Source organism: Nannobrachium achirus (genome assembly GCF_963921795.1).
Source record: "Nannobrachium achirus genome assembly, chromosome: 8".
NCBI classification, from domain to species: domain Eukaryota; kingdom Metazoa; phylum Chordata; class Actinopteri; order Myctophiformes; family Myctophidae; genus Nannobrachium; species Nannobrachium achirus.
Window position 1 is genome coordinate 14,543,768 of NC_137817.1, and position 11,507 is coordinate 14,555,274.

The 11,507-nt window shown below is 43.2% G+C and overlaps 1 protein-coding gene across 1 annotated transcript; it reads right to left on the reverse strand.

Annotated features, from left to right (window-relative positions):
• Window positions 1–3,447: 3,447 nt before the first annotated feature.
• Window positions 3,448–5,532, reverse strand: her13 (hairy-related 13). Its single transcript, XM_080731357.1, has 4 exons — window positions 5,251–5,532; window positions 5,040–5,126; window positions 4,827–4,908; window positions 3,448–4,269 (listed from the first exon to the last, which is right to left on the reverse strand). The coding sequence occupies exons 1-4, from the start codon at window positions 5,335–5,337 to the stop codon at window positions 3,773–3,775; spliced, it is 753 nt and encodes a 250-aa protein (XP_080587483.1). The 5' UTR covers window positions 5,338–5,532; the 3' UTR covers window positions 3,448–3,772.
• Window positions 5,533–11,507: the final 5,975 nt, after the last annotated feature.

Here is an 11,507-nt window from a genome sequence, read left to right on the forward strand (position 1 = left end):
ACTTTTGGGGCCAAAAGGCCCCAGCGCCCGTGAATCTTTTTACTATTTTTAGTATTTACTAATTTGTCTTCTCTTTGTTGTTGAAAGGAAAGTGGTAGAATTATACTTTAGTCGTTATTTTTGTCTCGGATCTGTTAAAATAGCGAGGGACACATATTGACAATAAATCTGCTTGGAGGTCTGACTACAAAATGATGTCACAGCTTAAAAGCCCCTATAACTAACAAGTAGCTTTCAGTTTATGCACCAGGTTCCTTTTAAATTAGCTAATCATTTCTTCTGCACTGTAATTTTTCTTGTCTTATTGTGTTTTACTTTAATTGTTAGTTGTTGTTTTTGTTTTATCACCTGACTAGTCTCAAATGATTCACATTTTGTGTATAGCACTTTGAGTTTGTGTTGAAATGTGCTAAACTTGCCATGCCCATTTACAATAGTTCTACTGACACAGGATTGTCATTGAATAGGGTTGTCACGAAATGCAACTGTGTTCAAGGACACATTATGCCTACATGAAAGCTGCGGCCTGTGTCTTTACATGTACAGTAGGCCTGCCTAGGAGACTACACTGTGTGTGCGCGCGCACAGGGATAAAGTAAAGTACAGTTACTTAAGTAGGCCTATTGTCTTACTGCACAATTTTGAGGTATTTTTACTTTACTTGAGTGTTTCCAATACTTTCACTTCTACTCCACTACATCTCAGATCCAAATATTGTACCTTTACTCCACACAATGTATTTGCTAAATTGAGTTAGTCCTACAAGTAACTATAGTTACTTTGTAGATTTTTAGAAAACATACATACACACTTCAACATACAGTAGCCTATAATTCGGCCATTTGAAAATAGCACATCAGGAGGCATCGTGAGCTTGTAGATCTGCAATTTTCAAAATATTTTTTATATATTTGAAAACTTGAAATGTGACATTCGGCATAATGAGCACTTTTACTTCTGGTACTTTAGGTACATTTTGATACCAATACTTTTGCACTTTCACGCAAGTAAATTCTCAATTCTGGACTTCTACTTGTATTCAGGAGGTATTTCTACATTGCAGTCTTGTTGCTTTTACTCAAGTAAAACGTGCGAGTAGCCTGTTGTTTCAGAACACAATGCTTCCCCTCAGATGGCGGTGGTTAGGACAGGATCTAACGCTCCTTTGTGGAACACGGTCATTGTATCTGGAGGTGTGAGGGACAACACTTCAGGGCTGGTCAGGCAAAGGTGTGATCGGAGCCCTTTCATGTGCACACAGGCTCTTTTATGGGGCTAGACTAGACTTGAACAGACTTGAGGTTCGAACATGCACAGGAGCAGACATTTTTGTTCACATAATAATATACAGCAGGGTTCCCCGATTAGTTTTCCCCAAGGGCCGAATTATGTCTATAGGGTACCAAGCCGAGGGCCACAGCATTGCAGGGGGCGACGGTGGTGTTCCCGCTACTCCAGTGACAGTTCAGATATCGTTGTTGTCGGGTGAAAATCTTGTATGTCCAAAACCGTTCGTTTTGCATTTATCATTTTAAAAACGATTTAAACTAGTGAAAACAGCCGATCTACAAGCACACAACGCCTCGCGGTGCGAGGCGTTGTGTGATTGTAGATCTGCTGTTTTCACTACTTTTGTGCGACGGCCTCGTATGATGAAGCAGGGCTTTACTTTGTGAAAGAACGTACACATTTTGAGATACAAGGTTTTCACCCAACAATGACGATATACTAGTCTTGTTGCTGCTCTTATCCACAAGTTTCCCCGGGGGTTTACTGGAGACTATCAGGACCAAACTTCCGGGTTTAACAGCAGACATACAAGCTCACGTCGCGTCGCAGATGCAACCCGTTGTGAGCTTGTAAATCGGCGGCGGAACCTCGATGCAGACGTTTGCGCAATGCACTATGGGGCGTTGGAAACTCGTGGATACCACCATTATTACTGGGGTTGGTGGGGGCCAGACAGTAGCCCCCCGCGGGCAGCAAATGGCCCGCGGGCCGCCTATTGGGGAACCCTGATATACAGTATTTCTCAATTTTGAACTATATTGCGCCTAACTAGGCTACAGCCACTATGCCTAAACGACATTCACACAGTGAGTTGAAGCAGTTATTTGACAAAGAAAATCAAATAACTGCTATAAGCTTGTGCTATACCAAATCCTTTTATGACAGCTAAAGTGAACTTTTTTTTGTTAACCTTTAAACTGTGAAGTTATCTGGGTTGATATCTTGGAAAATATAATGTCTAATCAGACAGACATCAGAATAAATAATATACGTAAATGGTAAAACAGAATTTGTTTCCCTGTGGATTCCTGAGTTCCTGTGCAACAACACTTGCAAGTTTCCATAATTGCACCGGTCTAGTTTAAATTGTCAGCTATAGGCCTAGAATTAAGGGTATTGGACGATGACATTGGCATTAGATTACTTTATTAATGAAAATGTTTTGAGCGGTGGTAAACCGCTCCTTAGAGTGGCTGTGCGTGTGTCTGTAGCCATTTTCCTCAGCGTTTTGCCATAGCAAAACGTGTGTGTGTAGCATAGCCTGTACATCCTGGACTCAAATCCTAGTCTGAAGACGTTATGCAAGCACGACCACCGCTCACTTCACATTGGGTGTGATTTTTTTTAATACATTTTTATAACAAAACACGTCTATATCATTACAACATCCTGGAGGAGGCTATGGGGCAAACTACAGGCCTCTGTGGCCTTAAATAGCTACAATAGAAATATTTATATGGGTCTCATGCCAAAGTTCTCGGTTTTCTAAAAGAGCTTTGTCCTTGTAAATCCTTTATACACATCATTATTTACAAAAAAAAAAACTGAAAATCCTTCCTTTCTACTACACTTTGTTGGGTAAACATGGGCACCTGAGAAGTCTCAATGTTAAATTGGCATCCTCGGGATCGGGTTAAAAACATTTGGTAGGCCTATAGGCTAGAACATTTTACTTTTAAGGCTTAACATTTCAACAATTGCTACAAAATCTGTGGATCGTCAGTCATTATGGCACAAACAATAAGTTGAAGGGTACATTTAGGTCTGATAATGCATGTTCAAATCATGTATCCTAGGCCTATGGTTGTCAGACCATTTCCCAAAGCAGCCGCAGGCATAGACCTATACTCTTATTATGTACTTTTTCACATTTTGGGGGAAAACAATGCCAATTTCACATTTCTCAGGTGTCCACTCTTCCTGTATCCCTCCATTGCGCTATAAGTGAATTTCCTGCGTCGACGATGCTCTCCAGGTATAGGGGCATAAGTCACACAACCTTGGCCTCGGGGTGGGCCTGCACTAATAATACATCCCAGACCAGAGGTGATAGGCTAGGTCAATGCTTCTCCAAGTGGGGTGAGGGGTCTGGGGACCCCCAGGGTTCCACGAGGGAGTTCCAGGGGGTCCCCAGCTAAGTGATAGTTAGGAACCAAATGTCCCCTGCATGGGTCAGTAACTCAGAGAGTGTACAAATGGAACCAAATGGACCATCGGTACACTCTCAGCGTTAAATTAACATTCATTTTACAATATAAATTGGGGTCCCAGAGAATGAGATAGAAATGCCATTAAATAGGGTCCGCAGCCTAATCTGGGGGTCCTTGATGGTTGAGAATAGCTGTAAAAAAAATCTTCTTTCATAAGGGTCCTTGGATGGCATGTCTTTTCAAACGGGGGTCCGCGGGCTAATACGTGTCAATTTGGGGGTCCTTGACATGACAAAAGTTTGAGAACCACTGTGGGCCATTAGGCTGCATGGCTACCAGGGCCTCCACATGGACTCGGAGGAGGTGGTGGTCATAGTGATGGGCATGATGCCGGGGGATGCCCGGCTATCCAGGCCGTCGGTGGTGGAGCAGCTCTGGTTGTGCTCGCTCTCCGTGTCGTCCATGTCCGAGGAACACGACAGGTCCTCGCCGCTGGAGATGGAGGTGGAGGAGGACCCGCTGCTGCAGGTGCTCCTGCCTCCGGGCGAGGCCAGAGCCGAGCAGAGCGCCTCGCCGGCGCTCCAAGTGCTGCTGCCGTTCTGGTGGTGGCCAGAATGCTGCTGCTGCGTGTCTGTCATTAAGTCCATCAGCACGTCCTGGAAGTGGTCCTCGTTCAGGGGCATGCACTCCAGCAGGTGGTTGAGCAGCTCCGCCGCCACCGTCGCGTCGATCCCCGGGCAGCTGGACACGAACATGTGCACCTCGTGCATGCACTGGATGTAGCCCGCCGCGAACCGCTCGCTGGACTCCCGGTTCTGTACGTCAGTCTCTGTGGGGAGAGAGAAAACCTGATTAGACCTCAATTTGTATATCGTCACTGCCAGGCTCAGGCAGAAACGTTTCAAATGTGTATGTTTTTTTCATAAATCAAAGCCCTACTTCATCATACAAAAGTGTCGCACAGTAGGCTACTAAAGTAGCTAGTGCACTGTGTGAGTAGATCGTCTATTTTCACTATTTTAAATCATTTTTAAAATGATAAATACAAAACAAACGGTTTTGGACAACGGTTTTCCACCCGACAACGACGACTAATACAGACAGTGGTTCTCAAAGTGGGGTCCGCGGACTCCCAGGGGCCATTCAGGGGGTCCCCCAGGATAAGCAATAGTTTGCTTAGTAGACTACCGATATAATACAAATCTTCTCTTATTTGGGTCCCTTGGCATGAAATCTTTTCAGATGGGTTCAATCAATGTCATTTACACGGGAATGTTTATAGAACCACTGTCCACTGGCTCAATAGGAGCGTTGTGTCAGAGGTAGCCTATGATGATGAATGATACGAGGGTAGGCAGTCCACAGCGAATACCATTTTGCTCTCACCTTGCGTTCGATTATTTAGGATGTCCTCTACTTTCTTGACTGTCATCTCCAGAACCTCGGCGTTCTCCATCTTATTGTGAAACTGCAGAGGAAAGGAACAACCAGTTGGACTCCGATTAGCAACCCAGCAACTAATCCGATAAACTATGAATCACACATTGTCAGGGGATGATGATGAAGTGCACAGTGGCTAGGCTATAGTAGCCTACTTACGTCTGTGTCTGCGAGCAGAGTCCGGAGCTCCAGCAGGCTATCATTGATGCGAGCCCGTCGCTTCTTCTCCACCAGCGGCTTTCTGGTCTGTAAGCGAAACATGCGTTATAAATGTGTAATAAGGACCGCGACATTCATAACCCAGTGGTTCACGATACAAAATACATGTGGATGGGATTTGATCGCGTAGCAGCGCTGCCTGCATGCCTACCTTTCTGTCCCCTTTCTGAACCCAGTAATCATCCTCGTCCCCTTCTCCCAGTCCGGTCTTGCTGCTGGGTCGAGCCGAAGGGGCCATGGGTAATGGTTGGAGCCCGACGCGGTGCACAGGTCGCCGTAATATGTCCGCGGTTCCACTGCGAAGTCCGAGATCCAAGTAAAACTATCCGAGAATGAGGGGCAGCTGGCAGCAGGAACCGGCGAGGGTGTGTGTGTAATAAAAATCAATACTTCTTCAGGCGAGGCGCCCTCTGTTTATTGTACAATCCCAGTGAGACGTGTTGCTTGCTGCCGCTGGGTAGCTGTTGTTTGTATTTATAGGGGCTCATTATCATATGAATACGGGGTTTGGCTGCTCCTGTAGGGGCACAACGGAGCGCACACCGCGGCAGCCAATGAACACGCACTCCTTTGTCTCTGGCCCGTCTACTGCGAGGATCTGGAGTAGGCCTATTGATAGTGGTCTTTTGTGTTAGGTGGCCGCCGGCACGGTTTTTCCCCCCACACTGTTTACATGGTGGACACTGGACAGTGGACAGTGGACAGAGTATTGAAAAGTATTCAAGTATTCAAAAGTACACAATTAAGGAGTAGGCTACATTTTAAAGATATATATGTTTCTGTATTAAAATGTAGTACTTTTAGTAAATGTTTTATTTATTTTTAGTAAATGTTTTTTTTATTTCCAATAAAAATCACACTACCCAGGGGGCAAACCAGCCTTTTTTTTAGGAAACCTGCATTTGCCCCGACATAAAAAGTTGTCCACCAGAAATATTATCTATGACCCAGTAGGATCACAACCTATATGGACAACCCGGTCAATTTGTACAACAAAGTCCAATATGGCCGCCTCAATATTAGCCCCTATTAGTTTTAATGGGGGGTGAATAGGGCAAAATTTTAAACTGAGAGATATTTCCACGAAACTTCACAGGTTGATCAATAGTATACATATGAACATTTTTTGTATTGCAAGTTTCCATGAAATCCAATATGGCCGCCACAATATGGCCGCAAACTTGGTGTCTATTTCATGGTGTCTGACCATGGGAGACTCAATGGAATAGCTAATTTTATTATTGGGTGTGTCTGGACCTTTATTGTGCATATTTGCAAGATGGTGGATTCCCAAAATAGAGCTTTAACATAATTTCTACCATGATTGTTGACTGCTTTTGCAAATACAAGCAATATGAATCCATTTGCTAAGATTTATGGCACAGAAGGGACTTATACCTGTATTATTCTTGAGTTTGCATGTTGTCAAAATGGCTGTAAACGAGATATTATATTTCCTGTCCGATTCTACTGTATGTAGTTGTAGCAATGACTTCAGATAAAATCAGAGACCAAAACAATGTATCTTAGAAATTATTTTTTTATTTAAAAAAAATAAAAAAAGAGAGATTATCTCAATGAAATGAATGCAACTGCCTTTTTGGGTCTTTCACACATAGACATGCACATGCTTTCCAACAACTTCAGCTTCAGGGAAATTATAATAAACACATGATTAAAACAGGCTGCATTATAATGCAAATAATTGCTAGTCACTATCACTGTCATGTGTACCTATCCTGCTGCATCTTGTCTCCAGTCCTTGGCAACGACACCCCAAGTAGCATGCAATTCCCTTCTTCGCACATGAACAGTTTTTCTGGCAGCCTTTGATGCAGCTACATGACATTGCCTTGTCCATTGATATAGGCCAGGCTGGCTCTGTAGATGGACAGGGGACTGCCTTCCCATGGCGGCAGCATGATATAGGCATCTATATCATGCTGCCACCCACCTCCTAGACCAGGGATGTCAAACATACGGCCCGCGGGCCGAATCCGGCCCGCGAGATGATTCAATCCGGCCCCCCAGGCTAGAGCATACATTTCTGAGCATTTAGGAAAAAAAAGTAAGTCTCTAGCTTATAACTCAAGAGTTATGATTGTTTTAAGAATTAACCTAACTAATGTCTGTACACTGCAGGCTAGGTTTCTCCCACCTGGCAGTGATTGAGTTGATTGATTGGAATGTTAAGTGACCAGCTCTCTCTCTCTCTTTGAAGATGACAGCATTGCTAGGAATAGGGTGGTTGGTCTGGCTATGAATAATACCTGAACATACCTACAATATTCGAACTGTACTCAAAGATTACACATATTAGACATGGAAATTAATGTTGTTAAAAAAAATAACTTATTTAAAAAATATAATAATAATAAAAATGTAAAAGTTTTATTATTCCGATATTTTCTGAATATGCCATTATTGTTCATTACTTTTATTTTTTTTATTATAAAATACAATAAAAATAATTATTGTCCTGCATCAATAATATTTTTTTTAGCCATTTACAAATTATAGCGTACTGGAGACTATCAGGAATTGAATTATTCTATTATGAAATGGTTTATTCTTATTGGCACTTCTTAAAGGAGTAGTTCACCCCCAAAATGCCATGGAGCCAATGTAGACTCATTCCTAAAACAGAAATTTGATTACAATAAATGCATGCCTATTGATTCCGGATGGGGACCCAAATGCATTTGGGTCCCCATCCGGAATCAATGGGGGGAAGTGTACTATTATCACATTTTTGTCTTAGTAATGCGACAAATAAAATAAAAATATATTATTGAACTCAATTCTCCATGGCGTGAGTAATCAAAGAAAAAAAAGTCATTTTGGGGATGAACTACTCCTTTAAACAAATAGCATCTCTCGTACCTAACTGCAACTGTAATACCAATAATGAAAGTAGCTATTTTACTTAATAATGAACACAATTTGTAAAATTATATACTGCTATACTGCTAGCTACAGCAGTGGCTGAGACGACAGGAAGAAAAACAGAGCGAACATGTGCGCGAGTGTGCATGCCATCCGATCCGCGACTGGTTCGGCCCTCATCAAGTCGCCTTTCATCCAATGCGGCCCTCACCCCAAGATGAGTTCGACACCCCTGTCCTAGACCTTCCAGAGCTGTGGGTGAGAACAGAGCAGGATGCATATCTTCCTATCCATCACATGGTCTCAGCCCTTGGACTCGCACAGTGTCGTGCCCTGCCCTTTATTCACAGCCTGAGTGGCAGAGATACCACCAGCTATCCCTTTTTCACTGGAAAGAAGGCATGGTTCAAGACCAGCATGGGTCTAGATCTCCCTGCACTTCAGGAGTTTGGTGAAAATTCCTCTTATTCCCTCTCAGAGGATGTCAAGAATCAGGCTAGAGACCTCACAATAGCTGTATATGCATCAAAAGCTGACCATTCGGAGGACTTTGACCTGGCAAAGCTGAGAGTGTACAAGTTCCTAAATAACCGATCAACCCTGTTGAAGCTGCTGCCACCTACAGAAAACGCCTTTGGCCTGCACCTGAAAAGAGCTGCTCTTGCAGCCATAATAGATAAAACTGCACACATCGCGAAGCCAGACATCCCTTGCTTCACTGCATATGGATGGTCTCTCAGTGATGGGAAGGCAGTCCCCTGTACATCTACAGAGCCAGCCTGGCCTATATCAATGGACAAGGCAATATCATGTAGCTGTATCAAAGGCTGCCAGAAAAACTGTTCATGTGCCATCCATCCATCCATCCATCTTCAACCGCGTATCCGGAATCGGGTCGCGGGGGTAACAGTTCCAACTGAGACTTCCAGATTTCCTTATCCTGCGCAACTTCCTCCACTCCCTCTGGGAGTATACCGAGGCGTTCCCAGGCCAGTCTGGATATATAATCCTTCCATCTGGTCTTAGGTCTGCCACGGGGTCTCCTCCCAGTGGGACGTGCATCGAGGACCTTCCTAGGAAGGCGCTCGGGGGGCATCCGTACTAGATGCCCGAACCACCTAAGCTGACTCCTTTCCAAGTGAAGGAGCAGCAGTTCTACTCCAAGTCTCTCTCGGGTGATTGAACTTCATGTGCGAAGAAGGGAATTACATGCTACTTGGGGTGTCGTTGCCAAGGACTGGAGACAAGATGCAGCAGGATAGGTACACATGACAGTGATAGTGACTAGCAATTATTTGCATTATAATGCAGCCTGTTTTAATCATGTGTTCATTATAATTTCCCTGAAGCTGAAGTTGTTGGAAAGCATGTGCATGTCTATGTGTGAAAGACCCAAAAAGGCAGTTGCATTCATTTCATTGAGATAATCTCTCTCTTTTTTTATTTATTTTTTTAAATAAAAAAATAATTTCTAAGATACATTGTTTTGGTCTCTGATTTTATCTGAAGTCTTTGCTACAACTACATACAGTAGAATCGGACAGGAAATATAATATCTCGTTTACAGCCATTTTGACAACATGCAAACTCAAGAATAATACAGGTATAAGTCCCTTCTGTGCCATAAATCTTAGCAAATGGATTCATATTGCTTGTATTTGCAAAAGCAGTCAACAATCATGGTAGAAATTATGTTAAAGCTCTATTTTGGGAGTCCACCATCTTGCAAATATGCACAATAAAGGTCCAGACACACCCAATAATAAAATTAGCTATTCCATTGAGTCTCCCATGGTCAGACACCATGAAATAGACACCAAGTTTGCGTTTCTAGCTCATTTGGTTCAGAAGTTAGAGGCAAAACCTATTTTCTGGGTCCTTACATTATGGCGGCCATATTGTGGCGGCCATATTGGATTTCATGGAAACTTGCAATACAAAAAATGTTCATATGTATACCATTGATCAACCTGTGACGTTTCGTGGAAATATTCCTCAGTTTAACATTTTGCCCTATTCACCCCCCATTAAAACTAATAGGGGCTAATATTGAGGCGGCCATATTGGACTTTGTTGTACAAATCGACCGGGTTGTCCATATAGGTTGTGATCCTACTGGTTCATAGATAATATTTCTGGTGGACAACTTTTTATGTCGGGGCAAATGCAGCACACCTTTGCCCCCTGGGTACACCCATTGTGAAGTAAGCAGTGCTATTTTATGTGAAGCTTGGCCAATGTGACCCCTGGGCATACAACAAACTTTGAGCACTTTTGCCAATAGGCCAGCCACGCTTCAACCTCTCCAGTGAAAAAATGATGACCAAGATAATCAAAAAAGTCAAACAAAGAATTTGTTTCCTGCAGAGGATCGCCCCGCTGGTCAATAGCAAAACACAGAACACAGGAAGTTCTCTGTAAGTTCTGCCCCTCATTGACAATGGAATACTCGTAGGCCTATGGTATCATGATGCCCCAAATCCCTTAAAGTTAAAACTCCAAACAGCCCAGAACAAACTGATTAGGGTCCGGCTTGTCCTTTCTTCTCGGGCCCACCTCACTGCGTATCACCACTAAGGCCTCGTCACACGGGCCGACATTGTGCGCGGGGTGGCTCACAGTATAGCTGACAAAGTACAGCCTCTTGCAATTGGCCTGCATGGTGTACAAGATACACTACACCACCAAGATACCCATGTACCTGACTAACTGCTTCAAAAACGTTAAGGATGTCCACAACTACAACACCAGAGGCATGCAGCTCCACTAATCACGTTCAGCCCTTTTTTGGCTCTAAAAAGGCTCAAATTCGTTCTCCTGCTATACCACTAACATGTGGAACGCACTCGCGAAAGCCCTAAAGGAGAGCAAATCCTCAAAATCGGTCTGAAAAGTCACCTACAGACGGCTGCTACTCGAAACTTGTAAATAGACTAAGCCCATACTCACCTCACCTCCCCTTTTCCACTGTCTGCTTCTGTTTTTCTATTTTTTTATTTCCTTTTATTCTTAATTTTCTGTTTTTATAATTGATGTTATCCTATATGCAAAGTACTGTGTTCTATCCGTCTGTCTTTCAATGTTATATGGGATACATAAAGTGGTTCCTGTGTAAATAAGCAGAAAAGCTTACTAGGATCTCCTTTTAGTTGACCTGGTACCAGTGATTTGTAGTCGTGAAACTGTACTTTTTCCTATTGCAAACTTCTAATAAATTCTTCAATCATCAATCAATCAGATCAAATTTTGAGCACTTTAATGTGCCAAGATGTATGCCATGAGATATAGACACTCTTCAGAGCCCGGACATTTTTTGGGGCCCAGACAAAGCCAGATGTCGGAGCTTAAAAATAGTGAAAATAGCAGACCTACAAGCTCATCGCACCACAACTTGCTGAGAGCTTGTAGCTCACTGAGAGCTTGTCGGCTAATTTGAAATAGGATATTGACTTTTTTTGCAGAAAATCGTGCTCTTTCGAACGACCATCATTTCGAGGGTTAGCGACTCACGCCACGTTAGGT

Bases quoted from the DNA above. Each gene is read 5' to 3' on its own strand.
- her13 (XM_080731357.1), bottom strand. From the start codon at position 5,337: ATGGCCCCTTCGGCTCGACCCAGCAGCAAGACCGGACTGGGAGAAGGG. The intron at 5,127-5,250 runs GTAGGCATGCAG...TTTCGCTTACAG, and splicing joins TTCAGAAAGGGGACAGAAAG to ACCAGAAAGCCGCTGGTGGA. The intron at 4,909-5,039 runs GTAAGTAGGCTA...TTTCCTCTGCAG, and splicing joins CTCTGCTCGCAGACACAGAC to TTTCACAATAAGATGGAGAA.